The sequence below is a fragment of the Eptesicus fuscus genome, chromosome 20, assembly GCF_027574615.1.
Source record: "Eptesicus fuscus isolate TK198812 chromosome 20, DD_ASM_mEF_20220401, whole genome shotgun sequence".
NCBI classification, from domain to species: Eukaryota; Metazoa; Chordata; class Mammalia; order Chiroptera; family Vespertilionidae; genus Eptesicus; species Eptesicus fuscus.
The window spans coordinates 8,630,965-8,653,257 of record NC_072492.1 but is presented as its reverse complement, the minus strand read 5'-3'; the positions used below and the strand labels follow the sequence as shown (position 1 = coordinate 8,653,257).

General features: G+C 52.7%; 1 protein-coding gene across 1 annotated transcript; it reads right to left on the bottom strand.

The window, feature by feature from the left end:
* Positions 1-893: 893 nt before the first annotated feature.
* LOC103296852 (myosin-3) lies at positions 894-21,237 on the bottom strand. The gene is made up of 39 exons (XM_008153448.3): positions 21,034-21,237; positions 19,287-19,430; positions 18,696-18,852; positions 18,132-18,159; positions 17,688-17,796; positions 16,994-17,086; positions 16,196-16,259; positions 16,020-16,118; positions 15,122-15,225; positions 14,901-15,039; positions 14,346-14,464; positions 14,112-14,261; positions 13,207-13,377; positions 12,805-13,111; positions 12,618-12,688; positions 11,927-12,014; positions 11,716-11,833; positions 11,207-11,330; positions 10,984-11,120; positions 10,622-10,877; positions 10,194-10,436; positions 9,928-10,104; positions 9,660-9,805; positions 9,491-9,581; positions 8,694-9,083; positions 8,474-8,600; positions 7,311-7,429; positions 6,953-7,149; positions 6,399-6,582; positions 5,599-5,764; positions 5,203-5,327; positions 3,702-4,010; positions 3,399-3,602; positions 3,189-3,314; positions 2,146-2,316; positions 1,961-2,065; positions 1,714-1,809; positions 1,469-1,606; positions 894-920 (listed from the first exon to the last, which is right to left on the bottom strand). The coding sequence occupies exons 1-39, from the start codon at positions 21,235-21,237 to the stop codon at positions 894-896; spliced, it is 5,823 nt and encodes a 1,940-aa protein (XP_008151670.2).
* Between the last annotated feature and the right edge of the window lie 1,056 nt (positions 21,238-22,293).

The window sequence follows — 22,293 nt, the reverse complement described above, 5'->3', positions numbered from 1 at the left end:
TTAGTGGCCTCCTCTCTATAATGACAAATCCAGCCGGTGCTGAACTCGGTGCTGGGTGCCGGGGAGACCCCTGGGCCTTTAATTCTCCTGGAGTCAGACTGGTCCTCTCCAATCTTCTAGAATCAGATAAAGAAGGGAACTTCACAACTATTTCCGATAAGCTTAATTGTGACAATAAACAAATGATTCCAAGTTAGAAGATGCTGTTTCAAGCAGCAGGTCAGCCAGAGAGTTATTCTGACTTCCTACCTTACTTTGTCTTTTAAGAAAAATACAGGTTGACCCTGGGTAAGGGCTAAGATTTTCTGTTGTGTGGCTTTGAACTAGTGTAGACCCAGCCCAGGACCTAGTGGCAGGTTACTCGTGTATGATCTTCCTTTGTGCATTTCTAAGAGTTAGCACAGTGCTGGTGTGAAATTTGCCCAACAGACTTCCCGGAGGTTCCCTGATAGAATTGGGGGAGAGGAATCCCTTGCCTTATAACCCTATTCAACTTGGGTTTCCCTCCTGCCATATTGAGAGATGCCTCTTGACAAACTCCTCCTCCTCTCCTGCCTCCCACTGCCAAAGCTGGGGTTACCCTAGGAGCACTTTTTCTTTCTGATCTCATCTCAAATTTAAACAAGAGCAATCTCTGCCCGTCTCCACAAACACACACCAGTTGAATTGATCAAGCCATCTGCTTACTGAGATTTCAACATTAAGCATTAAAATCACCAAACAATGAGCCACTTCCCCATGGCGAAGAGAAAACAATGAAAGAGCCCCGGACTGAAAACAAAGCAAAGTTTATTGCAGGTGAAAAGCAGTCACATGGAAATTAGGTAAGATGGCCAGGTACCATGAAAATATACATTTTGCATATCTTCTGTCCTGTTCCAGAAGAGGGTCGCTCACTCTTCACTCTCATGGACCACCATCTGCAAAGACAGCAGGCAGCCTGAGCATGTGGCAGACACGTTGCCTCCTGCGCCCTCTCCTGGTGAGTGGCAGGCAGTTGCTTGCTTGTATATTTCACTGGGACGTGGGATATTTTTTGGATCTCAGGAGAATGCACATGGCACACCTGGAGGAACTCACCCAGAGATGAGAAACTGGCCCTGAGAGGGAACTAGCCCCCCACACTGGGCCTCCGCCTACAGGTATCTACATGGAACATGACTGAGGACGGGGCCAGCAGAGGGCACTGAAAGGTCTCAGTGGGAACCTTTCCTTCCTTTCCAGAACGGGGTGTCTTTCAGTGCGACTCAGAACTGGGTTCTAGCGGGGCTGTTCTCAGCTATGTGACCTTAGGCAAACCCCTTCCCTTCCTGAACCCAGGGTCCACCAGCTCTAACGCTGCGGGTTCTCTAGGGCCCCTTCCAGTTCAAAAATGTCTACATCACAGCGGGTCCTTCCCAGTCATCAGGGCCTGTGAGTCCCGCACGCATCTGCTGCTCTCCGGCTAGCTCCCGCGGGAGCCACCTACCCTGCTGGGGGTGAAGTCTCGGGTCTTAGCACGAAGCTTATTGACTTGAGATTCTGCAATATCGGCACGCTCTTCAGCCTCCTCGAGCTCATGCTGGGCTTTCCGGAATTTGGTGAGATGAGCGTTGGCTTGTTCATCCTGAAACCAAAGCGCCCAGGCAGGTGAGGCCAGCGAGCACCTGTCCGAGAGCTCACCGTGAGAAACAGACAGGCTGCAGTTCTAAGCCACGCACGCGGCTGACTTACAGCCTCCTCCGCCTGCCTCTTGTAGGTCTTGACTTTCACTTGAAGTTTGTCCACCAGATCCTGCAATCGCAGCACATTCTTCCTGTCCTCTTCACTCTAGAAATGGGAACATGGAAATGGAGAGCGGCGTGAGGTCTGGCCAGTTTCCTGGGGCTGAAGTGTGTCTTCCTGTATTTCGAAGACAGAACCCGAGGTGTCGTTTGCACTTTACGGAGAAAAAGGGTGTCTCGGTTTTCTTCTCACTCACCTGGTAAGTTAGCTCCTTGACCCGCCGCTCATATTTCCGCAGGCCCTTCACGGACTCAGTGTTCTTCTTCTGCTCCCCTTCAAGCTCCAACTCCAGCTCTCGGATCTGGGGACACGGTTGGAGGGGTTAGTCTGGGGCTGGAGCACCAATGGGAGAAGTTGGGAAGCTGTTTACGCTGAGAGTACCCGCGTCTCCAGTTTCTGGATCTGCTTCTTCCCGCCCTTCAGGGCCAGCTGCTCAGCCTCATCCAGACGGTGCTGCAGGTCCTTCACCGTCTGCTCCAGGTTCTTCTTCATCCGCTCCAGGTGGGCGCTGGTGTCCTGCTCCTTCTTCAGCTCCTCGGCCATCATGGCCGCCTGCAAAGCCAATCACAGCCACTAAGATGCAGGCAGGGGTCAAGTGCCGAGGAGCTGCCCAAACCTGGGTGGCCAGAGGACCAGAGCCACGCTAACAGAAAGCGCCGTAGGTAAGATGATGAGCCCACCCTTCCGTAGGGAATATGAAGTGGGCTACATCAGGCACAGAAAGGAACCTCAGGGACTGGAGGGGAAATGCTTTCTTCCGTTTCTTAAACTGGCCTCCTTGGAACTTTGCCCACCCAAGGAAATTCTTTTGTTATCACCAATATATTTTTTCAAAGGAATCTGAAATGTAGGGAAGATTGCTTTGATACCTTGCATCACAGGTATGGAGGTAGGGAGGTTAAGGGAAGGCCTCTAGGGAATCAGGGTGTGCGTGAACCAGCAGGAGAGCAAAATAGTTGCAAGGTAATGTCCTCCTCAGGCAGCAGGTGGCGCTGTGGGCGCTGTGGCCTTGGTGAGAAGACATCTGAGCCCAGAAAGTTTGGGTGCTGTTGGGAGCCATGCCGGGCTTCACGTGAGGTGAAATGTGGTGGGATATTGACAGCTGATCGTCTCACTTTTATACTTGGAATAAGTCATATGTTGAAGGAGAGAAGAGCATAGTCCCCTTGGACCTAAGAGACAGAATGTAATCCTTCCCGGTCTTTTTTTTTCCTCTATGCTCCTGTATTTCTCATATCCACCTTTTAAATATGCAGGAGACGACAGCTGTGTTTGAGGGAGGTGGGCAGTGGTTTCAGAGCAGAATGCACCCCACGTGTGCCCTGGGGGAGCCCCACCTGTCTAAGGGGAACTATCTCGGGTTGGGAGAGGGCAGGGGCTTTAATGACAGGGTCAGGGCAGCCACAGGCTCCGGGAAAGCTCACATCTGTGATGGCCTTCTTTGCCTTCTCTTCTGCATTCCTTGCATCCCTGCTGGCATCTTCAACCTCGCTCTGGAGCTGCATGAGGTCTGTCTCCAGCTTCTTCTTGGTGTGGATGAGGCTGGTGTTCTGGGGTGAGAGGAGTGGGGTTACCCAGGCGTCGGGGGCTGAGTCGCCCCCCGCCTCCCCACCTCCCCTCCTCCCCGCGCTCACCTGGGCGTGCAGCAGCTGCACTCTCTCGTTGGAGTCCAGGAGCTCTTGTTCGGCCAGCTTCCGGGCCCTCTCCGTCTGCTCCAGAGACGCCCGCAGCTCCTCCACCTCGGCCTGCAGCAGGTTGGCTCTGCGCTCCACGATCGCCAGCTGCTCCTTCAGGTCCTCCTGGCCCCGGAGAGCATCATCCAGGTGCAGCTGGGTGTCCTAGCCAGAGAGAAAGGAACGGTCTCGTTGGAGGTCAGCATTAGGACCCCTTTGAGTGTTTGAGGCAGGAGAGGCTTCCCACCGGGAGCGCTCTCAGACCTTCAGCTGTCCCTGGACACCCCGGAGGTGCTTGAGGGTCTCGGCAGCCTGGCGGTTGGCGTGGCTCAGCTGGATCTCAATTTCGTTCAGGTCCCCCTCCATCTTCTTCTTGATCCTGATGGCCTCGTTCCTGCTGCGCACTTCGGCGTCCAGCGCGCTCTGCATGGTCTCCACGGTTCTCTGGGAGTTTCTCTTCAGCTGCTCAATCTCTTCATCTTTCTCGGCGATCTTTCTATCGATTTCCGCTTTCACCTGTGTCAATTCCAGCTGGACTCGGAGGATCTTGGCCTCTTCATGTTCAAGGGCAGCCTTTAAAGAACAAAACACGGGAATAGTGCCGGGGTCGGTGCCACGCCTGCCACACTGCCCTTCCTGGTGATAAAGCTTCAATGGAATGTTCATAACCCTAACTCTGCAATTCACAATCCCTAATTTATCTTCAGTGCAGAAATGAAATGTTTCCTTACTATTTGTTTAGGTCAGTGGTCGGCAAACCATGGCTTGCGAGCCACATGCAGCTCTTTGGCCCCTTGAGTGTGGCTCGGCATTAGAACCACTTCTTCAAAATAGACTCGTCCAGGCTGAAAACCGACTTCTGCGCATGGGCCACGAAGTTTCAATCGCACTGTACGTGTGCGCCCGCACATGGTATTTTGTGGAAGAGCCACACTCAAGGGGCCAAAGAGCTGCATGTGGCTCGCGAGCCACAGTTTGCCGACCACTGGTTTAGGTTATATCATCAGGAAATTATAACATTAAATGATCATATTTCTTCTTTTAATTTTTTTAATTGATTTCAGAGAGGAAGGGATAGAAACATCAATGATGGTAGAGAATCATTGATTGGCTGCCTCCTGCACGTCCCCTACTGGGGATCAAGCCCACAACCCAGGCATGTGCCCTTGACCTGACACAAACCTGGGACCTTTCAGTCCACAGGGCGATGCTCTATCCATTGAGCCAAACTGGCTAGGGCAATGATCATATTTCTTAGGAGCGTAAAACACCTTGTGCATATTTTTAAAATATATTTTTATTGATTTCAGAGAGGAAGTGAAAGAGAGAGAGAGATAGAAACATCAATGATGAGAGAGACTAATTGATTGTCTGCCTCCTGCATGCCCCCCACTGGGGATCGAGCCTGCAACCCAGGCATGTGTCCTGACCTGGATTTGAACTCTGGACCCCTTGGTCCATGGGACAATGCTCAATCCACTGGGCCACCACAGCCGGGCAACCTCGTGCATATTTTAAACTCATCTAAGATTTTGTAAAATCTCATTTTTAGACCTATTTTAAGTGTAATGATTTTTCCCAATACATTTAAGACAATCACAGTATTATCTTATTCAACTTGCAGTCATGCTGTTTGATAGGAAGGATGCAGATTTCGGACTGTGGGTTCTACAGAGGCAAAAATAAAGACAGTGGGGCCAGCTAGCCTGCCAGGGGGCGCCCACCATAGCTTCATGGCGCCTGCGCCGCCCCAGAGTCCGCTTACCTCTGCTTCCTCCAGAGCCAGCTGGATGTCTGCCTTCTCCAGCTCGATCTGCTTTCTTGATTTCTCCAGTTCATGGATGGTTTTGCCATTTTCAGCAATTTGTTCTGTGAGGTCTGCTATCTCCTCTGCAAAGAAGTGAGTTATGATGCATTTGAACACCTCTGCACGGGTTCCCGGGCAGGCAGCATCAACTACATGCTTTTCACTAGTTTATTACACTTCTAAGGGCTGTTTCCTACAGATAAGATGCTCTAGAGAGAAAGACCCCAAAATAGCCCCTCCCATGAATGCTCTTCGAGCACACACAGGGCCCAGAAATGGGAGCCGGGCATCACTCTCTCCCGAACACTCTCGGCAGCTGTGAGAGGGAGGTTTCAGGAGGTTTCAACTGCTTACGCTCCAAGTTCTTGTTTTCTCGTTTCACAGTTTCAAGTTGATCTAAGGCTTCTTCATAGGCATTTTTCAGTTTGAAGAGTTCGGTGCTCAGGGTGCGGGATTCCTTCAGGGCCGCCTCCAGCTCCGCCTGGCTCTCCTGGGACTTCGTTTTCCATTCAGCCAGCACCTGGGACAGGCGAGGAGGTGACCCGCTGACTAGCTCCGCCCCCAGCTCCTAACTACATACCACCCTAAGGGAAAGCTCAGAGTTGGGGTGTTTCTTGCCTAGCTCCTTGCTCTTCATTGGTGGACTAGCCAAGATTTTGTTCTGTGAATTTATTCAAGATCCATAACTGATCAGTAATGACTGTCTCCAAAAACTAAATGGATCCTCTGAGAAGGAATTAGCTGAGCATAATTACCCTTTCCCCAACATGAAAATGGGCCTGCACTTTTAACTATTTCATTAAAACTCAACCTATCTGCCATCCCACAAGGGGGCTCCCAGAAAGTTTCTCCCAGTGCCCAGGTTCTATTCCTGCACGTCAGCCACTCAGTGTGTGTGTGGCGGGAGGGGGAGAGGGGGAGGGAGGACATTTGTAGAAACGTGTTTGTCTCCACTGACAATGTTCGAAAGGAACTCCAGCCCCATCCCATCCCATTTCACTTTACAGACGAGGAAGCCAGCGCTCAGTGAAGTTAGGGCCCTGTGCAGCAGGGGCAGGAGGGGACCCAGTCTCCCCCTCATAGGACCACAGGTATTCCCCGCATCACTGCGCTCGGCAGCACAGGGCTGACCCCGCACAGGGCTGACCCCGCACCTTGTCAAAGTTCCTCTGCTTCTTGTCCAGAGCCGCGGCCATGGAGTTGGCTCTTTCCACGTCCACCATCAGATCCTCGACCTCCCCTTGCAGCCTCTGCTTGGTCTTCTCCAAGGAAGCACACTTCGCGTTCACTGCCTCAACCTGTTCCTCGGAATCTTGAAGGCGCTGAGCGAGCTTTTTCCTTGGAGGATATGAAAGAGAAGCAGATGCTGTTTCAGTTTCAAGCCTCTTGGACATCACTATTCATCATGTTGGAATCACTAACCTTGTGATTCAAACATGTAATTGCTTTCCTAAGCTCAGGAGAGCCTCCTGGCTGCTAGAAATCAGGGACCCACAGCCTGCCTTGCCTCTAGCCAAGATCAAAGTGGCTTGTCTTAGGAAATACGCTAAGGCGGGTCCCTCCAATGGCACAGCACCACACGCAAAGGGTGAGATGGGGGGACATCTAGTCGCAAAACAAGTTCACTCCCTAGTAGTTCTAAAGTCAGTGCCCGCTATCATATGATCATTGAAGGGTTCAAGTTCTAAAGGTAAATAGAGTTGCATACTTGGCCTCCTCCAGCTCCTCTGTGCGCTGGATGGCGTCCGTCTCATACTTGGTCCTCCACTGGGCAACCTCGCTGTTGGCCTTGGACAGCGCCCGCTGCAGCTCGGCCTTGGCTTCCTGCTCCTCCTCATACTGTTCCCGCAGCAGGTCACAGTCGTGGCGGGAGGACTGCAGGGCGTGGGCCAGGGCGTTCTTGGCCTGAAAATCATTAAGAAAGAGAAGAGCCCCCGGGGGATTGATATTTTAATGCCATGTGCACGTCACAACCCAAGTCTGTTCCTCTTCTCAGCACCTACGGAATAAAGTTGCCCGGTGGTTCTTGAAAATTAGCTCAGAGAAGCGCTCGCTCAGATGTGTACCTTGTTCTCTTCCTCTAACTGCCTCTTGAGCTCCTCTGTTTGCTGGGTGAAAGCTTGCTTGCTCCTAGAGAGTTGGGATACTATGCTTTCCTTTTCTTCCAGTTGACGACTCAGCTCACCTGTGTCCAGAACGAAATGTTTCATTAGTGCATCCATTCATTCATTCACTTAAAAGCTCCTACTGTGTGTAAGGCACTGTGAGAAGATCTGGGGAGAGAGTAAATGATAAGGTGTGGTCCTTTCTTGGGGGTGAAGGGGTGAGTCCGTGAGAAGGAGAGTGGAAGCCTGACCTGATAAGTATTGTTGTAAATGACTAGAAATGTGAAGTGACTTTGCCAACATAACTCATGAGGACAAGGGTAAAGTTAGGCATGGCCAGGAACACGTAAACACTCCCACCAGACCTCCCAGTGGCCGGTGTTTCCAGCTGTTTGTCGATTTGTCATTAAGGGAAATAGTGCTTTTCCAAGGACTCGATATCGCTAACGACTTGAAGGTAGTCTCTTGGAGGAATATGCTAAGTTCGGGTTTGCATGTACAAGGAGGTAAGAGAAGAAAGGAGGGGGTGAGAGGCTTTAGGACTCTAGAACCCGAAGATTATTTTGGAATGGCAACTACACTTCCTGTCTTCACTGTCTTGTGGCTGCTGGTGAGGGATTGGTCCACCTGTGATGATGGGCCGCAGGACCAGAGCTGGGGAAGCCACATTCCCAGGGAAAGCCCCAATAATGGCCCTGGTGTTTGTATTGCACACCAAGAACAAAGTGGCCGTGTTCCTTTACTCACTGTCTTGATCGCAGACAATCGGAAAACATGTGCAGCAAGAAGGAGGAAGGCCGTGGGGCTCGGTTCCTAGTCCGAGTCCTGCCTTTCAGCCTCTTTCAGTTCAGGTTCTATTCTGAAAGAGCTTAAACCGCGTGACAGTTTGCGTTCCTTCTCTTTCTGGCCTACCTCTCTCTCGTGTTTTGACTGAACTCACACTCTGTGTTCTCCTCTTTCAGAATATTTTGAACAGCTCTTTTTCTGGGTTATTCCAATAGTTTCTTTCCTGAAAAAGTGCTTTTGTAGAAATTCTCCCCCAAACAAAGTCTGCCCTTTTGTTTTGTCCAGCTGCCCCTGTAGGGCTCCCTGAGGTGTCACCCCTCCCGCCTCCAGTCGCTCACCAGCCTCTGTCTGAAGCCGAGACTTCTGTGCCGTCAGCTCACTCATGCTCCTCTGAGCCTCCTCGTTCTTGCCCCTGGCCTCACTTAGCTGATCCTCCAGAGTTCGGCATATTTTTTCCAGATTCGCCTAAAGGATTGAGAAAGAGGAGAAAAGTCAGTCAGTCCTGAGATCTGAATGACCCAAGAGGTCTCTTCGATCCAGAGCATTGTGCCCAGGTACCTTGGATTTCGACACACTCTCCACGTTGCTGGCGAGGTCGTCGATCTCCAATTTGAACTCGCTCTTCTCCTTCTCCAGCTTCTGCTTGACCCTCTGCAGGTTGTCTATCTGCTCGGCGAGCTCGGCCACACTGTCCCCGTGCTTCTTCCTCAGAGCAGCCGCCGTGGCTTCGTGCTGCAGGGTGGCCTCCTCCAGGTCCCTGCGCAGTTTCAGGAACTCGGCCTCCCGCTTCTTGTTCAGCTCGATCTGGGTGGAGGTGACGCCTCCCGCCTCCTCCAGCCGCTCGCTCAGCTCCTCCAGTTCCCGGGCGTAGTCGCTGCGCTGTTTCTCTGCCTTTGCTCGAGTCGCCCTCTCTGCCTCAATCTCTTCTTCCAGCTCCTCGATGCGAGCCTGTGAGCCAGTCAGCCCCCGAGTGACTCCCTCGGCATGCCAAGAGCAGGCTAGTTTCCATCCCCATTAACAAACCAATTCTGGAACGGCTCCCAGAGAAATAGGAGGATTGCTAATTATCTTTAATATGACCTTTTCCTGCACCAACATAGTCCTTACCCCGCAGTGATCAACCCGGGACATTGTCCCGTCAGTGAAATGTTGACTCAAATACTTCAATTATGTATTCTACTTAAGATCATATAAAAAACTATCCACAGGCTCTGGCAGCCGCGCAGAAAGGAAACCGCTGCGGCAGGCAGGCAGGCCCACGGTGGGACCACGTGCTCAAAATGGCTTGTAGCACAGAGCACCCAGCGCACTGTGAGTGACCCGCCTGTAAAAGAAAAATCCCAGACACCTCCTACCTGGAGCTCTTTGATTTTCTTCTGAAACTGGAGGCCCAGTGTCTGCTCATCTTCCACTTTGCTCTGCAGTTGACTGTATTCAAAATCCTTCCTGTGATGGGAAATGGAGAATGTGTGAAGACAAAATACCAGTAAGTTGCAAAATTGAAACAGTGGTTTGAGCGCATACTTCTTGAGCCTTTCGTCCAGCTGTTGCTTGTCATTCTCCAGATCTAATATGGACTCATGGGCAAGCTTCAAGTCTCCTTCCAGCTTCCTTTTGTTCCTTTCCAGGTCTACACGGAGCTTCTTTTCTTGCTCCAGGGAGCTTTCCAGCTGCAAAAGGCATCATTTCCTTATGAGAACAAATGCTTTTACGCCAGAGGGTTTTTTTGGGGGGGAAGGGAGCTCTTTCAACCCTGATGTTCCAGGACTGCCAACTAGCAGTGTTTACTTACGTCATCGACTTGCTGTTCCAGTTTGCTCTTGGTTTTACTCAAAGAATTGACTTTGTCTTCTTCAGCTTGGAGGTCATCCAGGGTCTGCTGGTGGGCCTCTTGGAGGGCCTTCTTCTCCCTGGTTAACTTTGCGATGGTTTCATCCAACCCAGCAAGCTCCTCAGTCAGGTTTTTAACCTAAGAAGAAGCCACAAGCAACTGTAAGAAGAGATACAGCTTGGTTTACAATGACAACATCATCCTGGAAAGACCCACAAAGAGAGTACCTTGTTCTCTGTGGCATGCTTTTCCTTTTCAACCTTGGCCAGTGTCAGCTCAAGGTCATCGATGTCTTTCTTCAGTTCTGAACATTCGTCCTCCAGTTTCCTCTTCTTGGCCGTCAGCTCAGCATTGATCTCTTCCTCATCCTCGGCTCTCTCGGTCACCTCCTTAATTTTAGCCTCCAGCTGGAATTTGGCTTTGATCAGTTGATCACACCTTTCCTCAGCATCCAACAAGTTTTCACTTTCCTTTAAAAAAAGAATCATGATTTCCTTTAATGAGATAAGGCGTGTGACATTTCAGTATTTTGTTATATACGAAGTTCTTTATGAAGCATCTGAACCGAAAAGCAAAACTTCCACCAAAATTCTAGTTTTCTTAAATAATCGATTCTAGAAGAAAAGTGAAAACAAAAAGATTTCTAAACACATACAGCCTGTACTTGGAGCAGCAGGTCATTTTTCTCTTGGACTAGAGTCACCAGCTTTTCCTCCAGCTCCTTCCTCTTTGCCTCTGACTTGGCCAGTTCATCCTTGGTCTTCTGGAACTCTTCCTTCATGGTGGCCATCTCCTTCTCGGTCTCCGCACTCTTGAGGAGGGGCTTGATCTTGAAGAAGAGCTTCATCCAGGGCCAGTGCTTGACATTCATGAAGGCGCGGACGTTGTACTGGATGCAGAAGATGGACTCCCTGAAAACAAAATATCGGTTATTTCTCAGAAAGACACCCCCCCCCACACACATACACACACACACATTCTCAGAAGAGCTCATGTTTGAATAAAGACCCCACTCACCTTCTCTGCACCATCTTCTGGAATTCCACGCGCATGAGAAACCCTCTGCACACAGCTTGTGTCCGAGTGATCAGTTTGGCCAGACGGTCATCGCGCATTTCTTCCAGGGTTCCCAGCAAGCCAGCTTTGAAGAACACCTTAGAGGGGAGAAGGACGGCGTGAGGCCGTGTCTGCGAAAGTCTACAAGGGACTAAAGGCCAGCAGCTGTCAGAACTGAGGCTACCTTGGTGTGTCCGAATTTGTACTGGGTGTGATCAATATCGATGGAGGCCAACAGCTTTTCACAAGCTTTCTTGCTGTCGATGAACTGTCCCTCTGGGATTGCACTGGCATTCAGCACTCGGTATCTGCCATTGAGACACAGAAGCAATCATAGACTATTAGCAAAATCATTAACCTTGGAGACCATCCATTCAGTCTCTCTTCCTGTAGGCAAGAAAGCCAAGGTCCAGAAAGAGAAAAAAAGCCGCCATAATCACATGTTGGGTCATGGCCTAGAGGCTAGGCCTCCCGATCCCCAGTCCAGGTGTTTTCTGCCACGTGCACATCAGATAAGCTCCTGAGAAAACGTGGAGGAAGGAAGTATGTACACTGTGGCCACGTGGGAGGTTATTCATTTTACATGGAAGGTCCCTAACGGTTCTGTTGAAGTTTTTTCATCAGTATTTCTCTCTCTCAAATTCCAGCATGTGCACATCTTACTGCGAATCATGCAGGATATTTATGACACACCTTTGTTTAAAATCCCCGTAGAGAATGCGGTTGGGGAACCCCTTCCGGCAGATGCGGATGCCCTCCAGGACGCCGTTACAGCGCAGCTGGTGCAGGACAAGGCTGTGCTCCATGGCCCCTGAGGAAGGAAGCAAGGAAGGAAGCAAGGACGTCAGCCCCGCACAGCATTTCCGGAGACCGGCCGCCGCCCAGAGATCCGCCGCCGTCTCACCTGGGGTTTTGGTTTCGTTGGGAATGATACAGCGCACAAAGTGAGGGTGCGTCGTTCGTAAATTGGACATTAGCTTGTTCAGGTTTTCCTGAAAGAGAAAGATTAAATTCGACAGCTCACTGTAGGCTTTCACAAACACAGAGAAATATTGTAATGAAAAGATTCGTCTCTTAAACTTACCATGGATTCTAAAGAATGATGGAGCTATTTAACTCTTTCTTTTAATAGTCCTATGGCTAGAGGAGTGGGCAACACACACACACACACACACACACACACACACACACACACACAAAACCCACAACCTTACATAATAGTCTTTTGTTTCACAGTGAGCCAGAGACTAACGAAGTAGAAAATGCCCCCCGAAATCAACTCAAGAGATGTACGCAGCCCCCCTGGGTGAATGAGGTGCTCCTGCCTGTCCTTCGGGCAAGTGAGAAAGTGTGTGCGAGGGACCCACTCCCAGGCCAGCCAGCCCAGCTAGTTACAGAACCAAATGATCCTTAAGTTCCAGCCCTCCCTCCGTCAGCCCTCCCTTAAACATCATCACACCAGCTCCTCGCCAAGTGACAGTTACCAGATTAAGACCACATTGCTGTTCTGGAATCACCGAGTTTGGAATCTCTACATTGCTCATTTTGCAATGACTCAAACCAGCTACAAGCAAGTAAACGTGTGTTTTTCTTACCCTGAAAAGGGCAGAGACAGTTTGGAAGGAAGAGCCCTTCTTCTTGGCAACTTTCTTCTTTCCGCTGTCAACTGGAAGAAATGATATTGGTGCGCGCTTGTTAGCAGGCCACTGGGGATTTGGGGGTCCTGTGGGCTGAATTGGAAGGAGGAGGCATGACTACAGGGGACTCTGGGGAGTCGGTTACCGTCCGTGGTAGCAAAGGTGGCATAGAGGTGTGCCAGGAGCCTGTTGGAGGACTTCTGGTACAGCCCAACGACCGTCTCATTCAGGGGGTCCTTGTTCTTCTCCAGCCAGCCTGAGACGCTGTAGTCCACGGTGCCCGCGTAGTGCACCAGCGAGAAGTGGGCCTCGGCCTTGCCTTTGACAACCTTGGGCTTCTGGAAATTGCTGGACTTGCCCAAGTGCTGGTCATGCAGCTTGTTCTTGAAGGAGGTGTCTGTGGCCTTGGGGAACATGCACTCCTCCTCCAGGATGGAGAAGATGCCCATGGGCTAGATTAAAGCAAAATGCATGTGGGTGAACCAGAGCGGCGGTGGTGAATGGCAGAGGGTGAGAGGAGCGGCCACTGAGTGGACAGATAGGGTACCTTCTCGATGAGCTCGATGCAGGCAGCCAGGTCCATCCCGAAGTCGATGAACGTCCACTCGATGCCTTCCTTCTTGTACTCCTCCTGCTCCAGCACGAACATGTGGTGGTTGAAAAACTGTTGCAGTTTCTCGTTGGTGAAGTTGATGCACAGCTGCTCCAGGCTGTTGTACTAACACCAAAATACAATGTTCATGTGAAAAGTTAGACTTCTTTCTAAGTCAAAGACCCATCCACCTCCCCCCTCATTGCTCGGCTCCAGCCAGCTCATTTTGCTTTCAGATATGGTCACAGTCTCCAGGGCTGATTACAAGTCATGTCTCCTCTTTGGAGTCTCCTCTGCACCTCCATCTAGCAGGTGTGTCTCCCTCTCCTGAGTTCCCAGGGTCGGGGCCTCGCCTGTGCACCCACCACAGGCAGTCTTATTTTGTAGTTACTCTTCAGTGCACCTTATATACTTCGCATCTTCATCTACGGACTTTGAGCTCATCTTTTATTTACCTACATGTCTTCTATCTGGTAGACACCAAATATACACTTTGATGAATGGCTCTATGCTAATAGGATATCTATGTAAAATGTTGCATGATGGGCTTATTATCAAATTCTTTCTTTGCTTGGCTCTCCCTAAGTCAGTAATTGCATTTGAGATTTTTTTATTCATTGGACTATGCCTTTAAAATTGTACTTGACACAAATACTCCCCTCTCTTAAAGTAATACAACCCCTCTTAAAATAATACAAATCCTCTTCACATTCTCTTCTTGATTCACCCTCCTCTAGTTTTCCTACAAGATGTGATGCTATGACATGCCATCCACCTCAGCATCTCCCTTACAGAATCATAAAAACCAGTTCCCTCACACAGGCCACATAACACAAAGCATGAACACCAGCAACACAAACCTCGAAGATCTCAAAGCCAGCGATGTCCAAAACCCCAATGAAGTGCTGTCTTGGCAGCTTCGTGTCCAGTTGCTGGTTGATGCGAGTGACCATCCACAAGAACAACTTTTCATAAACTGACTTGGAAAGGGCATTCACCGCATGGTGAACCTGCGGGGAAGACCAGCGAATGAGTCTGCCGGCAGCGGCCATCGTGTACCTGCCTCCCTTCCCCGCCCCGAAGCGGCCGCCTACCTGATCCACAGTTTGACCTTTGGTCACGTACTCATTCCCCACTTTCACCCTGGGGAAGCACAGGGCCTTCAGGAGGTCCGAGGAGTTCAGGCCCATCAGGTAGGCGGTCTTGTCAGCCACTGCCAACAGAAGAAAGACGATCAGAGGGAAGCACTGACGCTTGGCAACGAAGAAGAGGCACTTTGAGAGCCATCCAGATGCTGCCGAGGCGGCTGTTTGTCTCAGGGGGTTTTACTTTTCCTATCTCTAAACGGCGTACATGCGGCCACTGGAAGCTAAGTCCCCCAGAGAACATGGCAGATGGTCTGAAAGGCAGGAGGGGTTCCAGAAAGTCCCATCACTGCTCATTGCAGCTGAAACCGGACCATTCTAGCCATTCGGCAAACACGGGCGCTAACAGTGCCTACAGGCACCTGAGCCCTGGAGAGGTTCAAACAGCCTCAGTCGAACACCCACCGACCTTGGCTTACACCAGGCATGAAAACTCAGGGCATGCGGCCCGCCGGCTGCGAGTTTGACATGCTTGGCTTACACCCTGTCTCAGTGACTTTGTACCTTCGGTGCCGTCAGGCTCTGCCTGCTCCTCCCGCTGTTTCTGCTTGAACTTCATGTTCCCATAGTGCATCACGGCGCCCGTGAGCTTGTAGAGCCCCGACTTCTCCTCTGCAGTGAAGCCCAGGATGTCAATGGCACTCTGGCATGGAGAGAACGGCATGTCAGCCGGCTGACCCCAGGGGCAAGGACGAGCACCCCGCACCTCTCTCTGTTCTACTTACATCCGTGGCCAGCAGCTCCTCCGCGTCGTCGATGCTGGCCACCAGGATCTCGCCCTGGCTGATGAACGGGTAGTCGTAAGGGTTGGTCGTAATCAGCAGCAGCTCTGAAATGAGTCGTTAGAGGAGGTCGCATAGATGCAAAGAGAACACCCACCCAGTGGGTCTGAGCTCCTGTTCTGGTTTGAAACTCTTACGGCTGGAGCCCAAATTGGATTTAGAGTTCGAGATCTCTTAAACAGCCTCTCGGTGCTCAGGCTATGACTGGATATAAAGTGTGCGGGGAAGACAGCGCAGCCGGCCCATGCAGTGTAGAGGAAGAAGCCAGGGAGAGTGCAGTATTTGAAGTCTCTTGCTCTGCATGGTGCTTAGTGAAGTAGGTTCAGAACAGGTAAAAGGGACGCTGGCGGAGTCTGGGGGAGGGGGGCACAGATTGAAAAGCTGCGACCTGTTCCCAGGCTTGGGACCAGAAGGGTGGGCAAACACAGCCAAAGGGCACGGAAGAGCGAGTGCTCAGGCCCCTAGGGTGCAGAACAAAGGGCAGGGACTCTCCACAGGCTGGATTGCTCATTGATTTTGCACTGGCCTCACAGCATTTGGTGAAAGATGGGTTTCCGTGATTGAACACAAGGGGGCGCTAAATGTCAATTAAATACTTAGTTATTCAGAAGGCTTTTATAAACCAGCCCTGAATTCAGTAGTGGTTTCATCTTGTTGCTGTCCATTGGATTTGTTTTGTTTTGTTTCAAATTGGCACGTCACTGTCAATATACCTACATCTCATTTCGAAAACAAACTTTGTTGTCTGCAGAGTCCCCTTTGTATAGGTGCGGCTCTACCTGGACCAGTGATGTCAGAGCCAAAGTGCCTGAAAGACCAGCCCTCCTGGGGACTTGCTCACCTATGAGCTCCGGCTTCTTGTTGGAAAGAATCTGGTAGAAGATGTGGTAGCTTCTCTCAGCCTTCAGCTGGAAAGTCACTCTTGATTTCTCCAGCAGATCTGTGAACACAACACAGCACTGTTTTCCAAGCTGCCCCCCACCTCCCTGAGACATCCGATCCCGAGCATCTACTTACAAGTTTCAATATCTGCAGAGGCCAGCTTCCCCGTGGTGCCGAAATGGATTCGGATGAACTTGCCCTGCGGGGACACGGAGCCCAGCATTTACCATAGCTCCAAGCTTCCCAGCAGCCTCCTGGGCCAGCTGATAGGAGCTTTATTCCCTATGGCTGGAAATCACATGTCCTCCTCTTCCTCCCTCCTTCTCTTTCCCCCTCCTCCTCTTTCCAGATGATGTGCCTTCCTCCCCATTCCTTTATTCCACGCTGCCTCCAAGCCACCCCACGCGTGCAGCCAACAAGGTAAGAGACTGTTTTTTTCTAGATGCAAATCAAACCATATCACTTTCCTGCCTGTAGAATCCTTTAGTAGCTTTCTGCGTGAAATCCAAACTCCTCCTCTAGGTCTACAGGTACCTACGTGACAGGTCTCTCTGCCTCTCCCCTCACCTCATGGGCGCCCCCTGCCCACCTCTCTGTAGCTGCTCCCCTCCCAGCAGGCCCCCTCCTATGTCAGAGTCTGTGCACTTGTGTTGTCCTTTGTTCCTCCTCACCCTGCAGAGCTCAGGGTTCACAGTCCCCCACCTGGAGGCCTCCCCTGCCAACACCGTCTAAAGGAGACCCTGCCCCCTTAACCCTATCACAGGCCCTGCTTGTTGAACTTTATACGAATGTATCATTATCCGAAATCGTCTTGCTGATTTGTTTTGTTCTTTCGCGGTCTCTTCCCTCCAGACTGCAACCTCTGTGAGGACGGGACCTTGCTTGTCTCATAAGCCACAGAGAAAACCCCAGCGTGTCTGGACTGGGACTCACAAAGCGGGAGGAGTTGTCGTTCCTCACGGTCTTGGCGTTCCCGAAAGCCTCCAGCAACGGGTTGGCACTGATGATTTGGTCTTCCAGCGTCCCCTAGGCACCGGGTCAAGGGAGGAAGGAGCCGCAGCACACGGTAAGCAATGCTTCCCCGCCCCATCGCTCCTGCCGGTCCGTGTGCCTGGCAGTCAGGGCACAGCCAGTCCCTCCCTCCCCCTTCCCAATGTGAGGCCGAAGCAAATCATCAGCCTGTCTCACTCAGCACACCTTTGCCACGTTGTTCTATTTAGCTATAGTGAGGGTCTTGACTTGAGGTTCTTTTAATACTGCATTCCTTGATTCTCCAGTCAGTTAGGTTGTCTGATTCACTTCAAACCGTTGTAATATTTTTATTTAGAAAGGGAACACACGCTGCAGTTCTCTCGATAGGGGGGCTGTGATTCTGCCACAAAAGAAGGAGCTCTCTGCGATGCTCCCAGCGGACCTTTCTCAGAGCCTCACTTTCCAGAACGGTGACAGGGTCTGGTCCTGTCCCATCAGCCCTGCGCGGGTCACCTCAGATGCTGCTGTCCTTCAGGCTTAACTCCCGGCCTGCTCTCCTCTCCTGGAGCAGGGGGTATTGCCTCCCTCGCCCCTCACCAGGAAGTTAAGACAAAGGGGAGCCGTGGAACACAGCAAGCCTCCCTCATCTCCTCACCTTCATTTTGGAGTCCTTCTTCTTGGCAAGGTCCCCAGTCGCTGCAATTGTTGCAAAGTACTGGATGACCCTCTTGGTGTTCACAGTCTTCCCTGCCCCGGATTCTCCGCTGTTGGGAGTGATCGAGAGAGAGAGAGAGAGAGAGAGAGAGAGAGAGAGAGAGAGAAGTTCTGTTAGCGTAAACAGTCTCTCAAGATGCCACACGGAGGCCTGGACATGCTCTGAGAGGCAGAGGCCGGGAGGCCCACAGCTGAGCTGACCCAAGGATGGGTAATGCATGTTCTGAGGCCTCCCACGTATCTTCTCGCCCACCCCACGTCGACCTTTCACTTGGACTTTGTCCTAATGCTTTCCAGTGGACAGAACAGAGCAGGTGGCGCCGCTGCCTTCTGCACCGGGGACAGCAGCCACGGCGACGACACTGCCCTGCGCCCGGACACTTACGTGATCAGGATGGACTGGTTTTCACGATCTGCCAAACGCAAGAATAAAACAGAGTCGATGGCAATATAAAAAGAGCTCCCTCTTTACCCCCCTTCTCAAGCAGTCATAGCTCAATGCACAATTCCTCTGCTCTCTCGCAGTTAGTTTAGTCCCATGTGGGAGCTGGAGAATGAGGCTCAGAGAGGTTAAGCCCCTGCTTAAAACCAGCCAGTGGCTTGTCGCCGGGCAGTGGCTTCTGACTGTATTAGGTTGAACCGTGTGAGATTGTCAATAATGTTTTGGCCCATAGAAATCTTAGTTTCATAGGGTTTAACCAGTGCTTGCAATAAATGCACACTTCTCACCAGAGCTTGCAAGGGGCTCGGAGAACTGGCCTCTTTCTGCTCTTTAAGCATCTTTAACCCCCCTCTCCTTTGTGCGGAGGTCACAGGCTGAATAGGGAAGGCCCAGGAGCACGGGGTGCAGGCCCAGGAGTACGGGGTGCAGGCCCAAGACCACGTGGTACTCCTCGGGAGCCCTGTCCAGCGCCTGCTCACCACTCCAGGCTTCCTCTTGGAAACCTACCAGTCAGCATGAACTGATAGGCGTTGTCAGAGATGGAGAAGATGTGGGGCGGGGCCTCCTGGCGCTTTTTGCCTCGGTAGCCATCCACCACCTCGGGGTTATACACCGGCAGCCACTTGTAGGGGTTGACGGTGACACAGAAGAGGCCCGAGTAGGTCTGTGGGAGGGTAAAAAATACATATGCATGTGTATGTATGTGTATATAAAACCTTTGACTGTATTGTTTTTTCACTTTTTTTTTTACAATAAATTAGTAAAGGAGGAAACATGTCATTTCTGTTTATAGGTGAGGACCCTGAGACTCAAGGAGGGGCGTGGCTGGACCGCCCACAGCTGGTGAGTGACAGCTGAGCCCAAAGCCTGTGGTTCCTGCTCCCCGCTGGCTCCTCTTGCTCCTGCCCTCCTTCCTCCAGCCCCTCTCCTTCCTGTCCCATTCATCCTCCTCTCTCATCTTCTAGCTTCTCTCCCCCCTTTCCTCTTTGTTCCATTTCCCGTCTTTTGTTCAACAGCTCAGTCAAACACGAATCTCTCCAAATCCCATCACCGCACAGGCCTCTCCACCCGCAGCCCCAGGGTGCCCCTGGCACGGACGTAGATCATCCAGGAGGTGTAGCGGTCCTTGAGGTTGTACAGCACGGCCGGCTCGTTCAGGTGCGTCAGCATGGCCATGTCCTCGATCCGGTCGAACTTGGGCGGGTTCATCGCGTACACGTCCTCCGGCTTGACCACCAGGGTCTGAAAGGGAAGAGGCGCGGTGCTCACCACGGGTTCTCTGCGCGGGTGCCCACTGCGGACCTGTCTCCCGCGAAGAGGCTGGTGAGCCGCGGTCCGGAGCAAGCACGAGGGAAAACGCCCGCTGGCAGCGAGGGAGACACGGTTGGGGGCAGCTGGCGATGGTGCTGCCGGCGGGAGACCTGGTTCTGCCACGCAGGGCTTGGGTTAGCCCGCTGCCAAGGGCCGAGGCGAGGGCGGGGCCTCTGTGGGCAGGTGCAGGCACAGCTGGGGGAGTGGAGGAACCGCGGCTCAGGACCCCAGCCGGACCGCACTGCTCAGCAGTGGGGGGCTCATTCCTGTTTACTCAGAATGGCGTGTGTACCGTCCCTGAGACGGGGATGGAGGAGAAAGACGGAGGTGGCATTGGAGCAGCAGGCGGGCACCCGCGTTACCATACCCGGAGCTCTCTGAGAGCAGCTGTCCGGCCCCTGAGCGGGGTCTGAAGCTGGCCCCTTCACCACCCCCCACCCATGCTTCACCCCCTCCTGCCTCCGCCTCTCACCCAGGTTAGGGGACCATGAGGCAGAGCCGTGGTTCCAGGCCTGAGCTTGTGTCCGCGGTTCCCGGGAGGAGAAGGCTGGCCCGTGCCCGCAGGCTTCCTGGGCACAGAGCCGCTCCTGCCCCTGCCCTGCCCACCTCCTCTCTCTGAGACCTTTGAACATGACTCGTACTCTGGTTCTCTCTGGACGAGGCATTGGATACCTGCCTTTTCTGCAGAGATTCCCTCGGCCCCTGTGCAGCCAGCCCTCTGGGGATGGTCGGGCTTGTCTTAGATGGCCATCCTTCACGCTGGCCCCGTCTTCCCTGCCGCTCTGCGAGCCCAGTCTCCGCTCCATTATCAGCAACACAGAGCCCGGCAGGGGGGAGCCCGCAGCCCGGAGGGGCACTGTCAGTGCCTTTCTACTCACGCCCAACTTGGGTGTGGGCGCCCAGGACAGCTAGGTGCTAGTTCTTTCCCTTTCCTCTTTCCGATTTTATTTTTCCCGTCTTTACCTTTAACTTTCTTGGAACATTCCAGATTCTTCTAGATTCTGGTCTAGAGTCCAGAAATTAGGGACGTCCAGCATTCCTCTTAACACTCCCACACGGCCTAGGCCTGCGGGCTGCCTGCTCATGGGACATGGGGAGGCTGGGGTTTCACACTGAGCTGCGGTCGGAGAGGGCCCCTCACCCACTGTCCTTACTTCCTGGGTGAGACAGCTGTTGCTAGAAGAATCGGGGGCAAACCTAAGCTACCAAAGGAGAGTATTCCAAACGGGCCTGCCTACTTCTGGACTCTCAGCTGCCCGCCCTCGGGATGCACAGAGCCGGGCCCTCTGACTCAGAGCACCGTGGACACTGACAGAAGCACCTGACCCAACTGCTCTCATCAGCCACGTCAGGTCTCCCACCTGCACCAGCACTGGCTGTGCTTTCTCCGAGGAAGCCGAGCAGTGAGGCTGTGAGAGGCGCGCTGGCGCCAGGGCCACCTGGGCAGGGCCGGGCCGCGCGGGGCGATGCATGGACCAGGCCTCGAGGAGCAGGCGGAGAGCCAGTAGGCCATGCGGGCCTGGACGGGGCTCACCCGGTTGTCTTCGGTTTCCACCGTGACCTTCCCATCCTGGGTGCTCTTAATTTTCCCCTTGGCGTACTCTTCCTTCGAGTCGACCACAAAGCAGTAGGTTTTGGCGTCAAAGGGCTGGTTCTGCGCCTCGATCCTCTCCTTCTCCGACTTGCGGAGGAAGGGAGCGGCCATGCCGAACACTTCCATTTCAGTGTCGCTGCTCATGGCGTCAGCTGCAAGGCAAGCCACCGTGAGCCGCCGCGTCCCAGCGGGCCCAGGCCTGCCCGCCTCTGCTCTACCACGGCTCAGGTCCAGGCTGTGCTGGGTCCCAGGAGCCCCACCCACGAGACTTAGTGCTGGGAAAATCAGCGGAACACATGTAACCCCATCTCCCCGTTATCTGAGGCTCGGCTCGCTGAAGGACCTAGAGGTGAGCCCAGCCCGCTTGGACCTCACTTCCTCTGAAATCCAGGTGTTGCCCAGGGAAGCTTTAAAACAAACACCATAAAAAACAAAGGCCATTCTTCAAAGAGATCCTGCTCAATCGCTAACAGCTGAGGAGCTTTTGAACCATTTTGAACGAAGGTGGGTGGCCACTTCTCCCACAAGGAAAGCGGCGGGGCTGCCTCCCGTTGCTGAGGACAGCAGCCGCGTCTGACCTCGCCTCCTTCGGAAGGTCTCCTAAGTGCTCCTCTCTGCTCCTCCCCAGCCTCCCTGTCCTGGTCTGAGCTCTCAGGTTCCCCCCAGCCAGGGACGTGGCCAGAGTTCTCACCTGAGAGGCACACACACAGGACAATGAGGCGCAGCAGCCGTGGAAACCAGACCTGCAGAGAACGCGAGAGGGAAGCTCAGGGCACCTGGCAGCGTCCGGTCCGGCTTCGAGGGTGGGGGCTGCCTTCTTAAACAAGGAGAGCTGTGGGGCGGGCCTTCGTGGGAGATGAACAGGGGCTGGTAAATTAGGTAAATGAGGAGAAAGGACTAATAACTTACCCCAGAGACAAGCTGGAGGAGCAGATGGGACAGGACCCACAAGTAAGCCACTAAGGTAGTAAAAGTCCCCAACTGCCCCCAACCTGGTTGGCTCTTACCAGCTCACTCTGGACCGCACTTCAGTCTGCAATGCCTCGCATTAGAAGTGGACAATAAAAACAGCATCTCTGTCTAAAAGCATGTGGTTCTAGGCCTGGGGCAGGGAGCAATCTCTAAGACCGGCTGACCGACACACCGGACGGTGTGGCTGGTCTCAGGAGGACGGGACGCGTGGCAGGCACACGCAGGTGG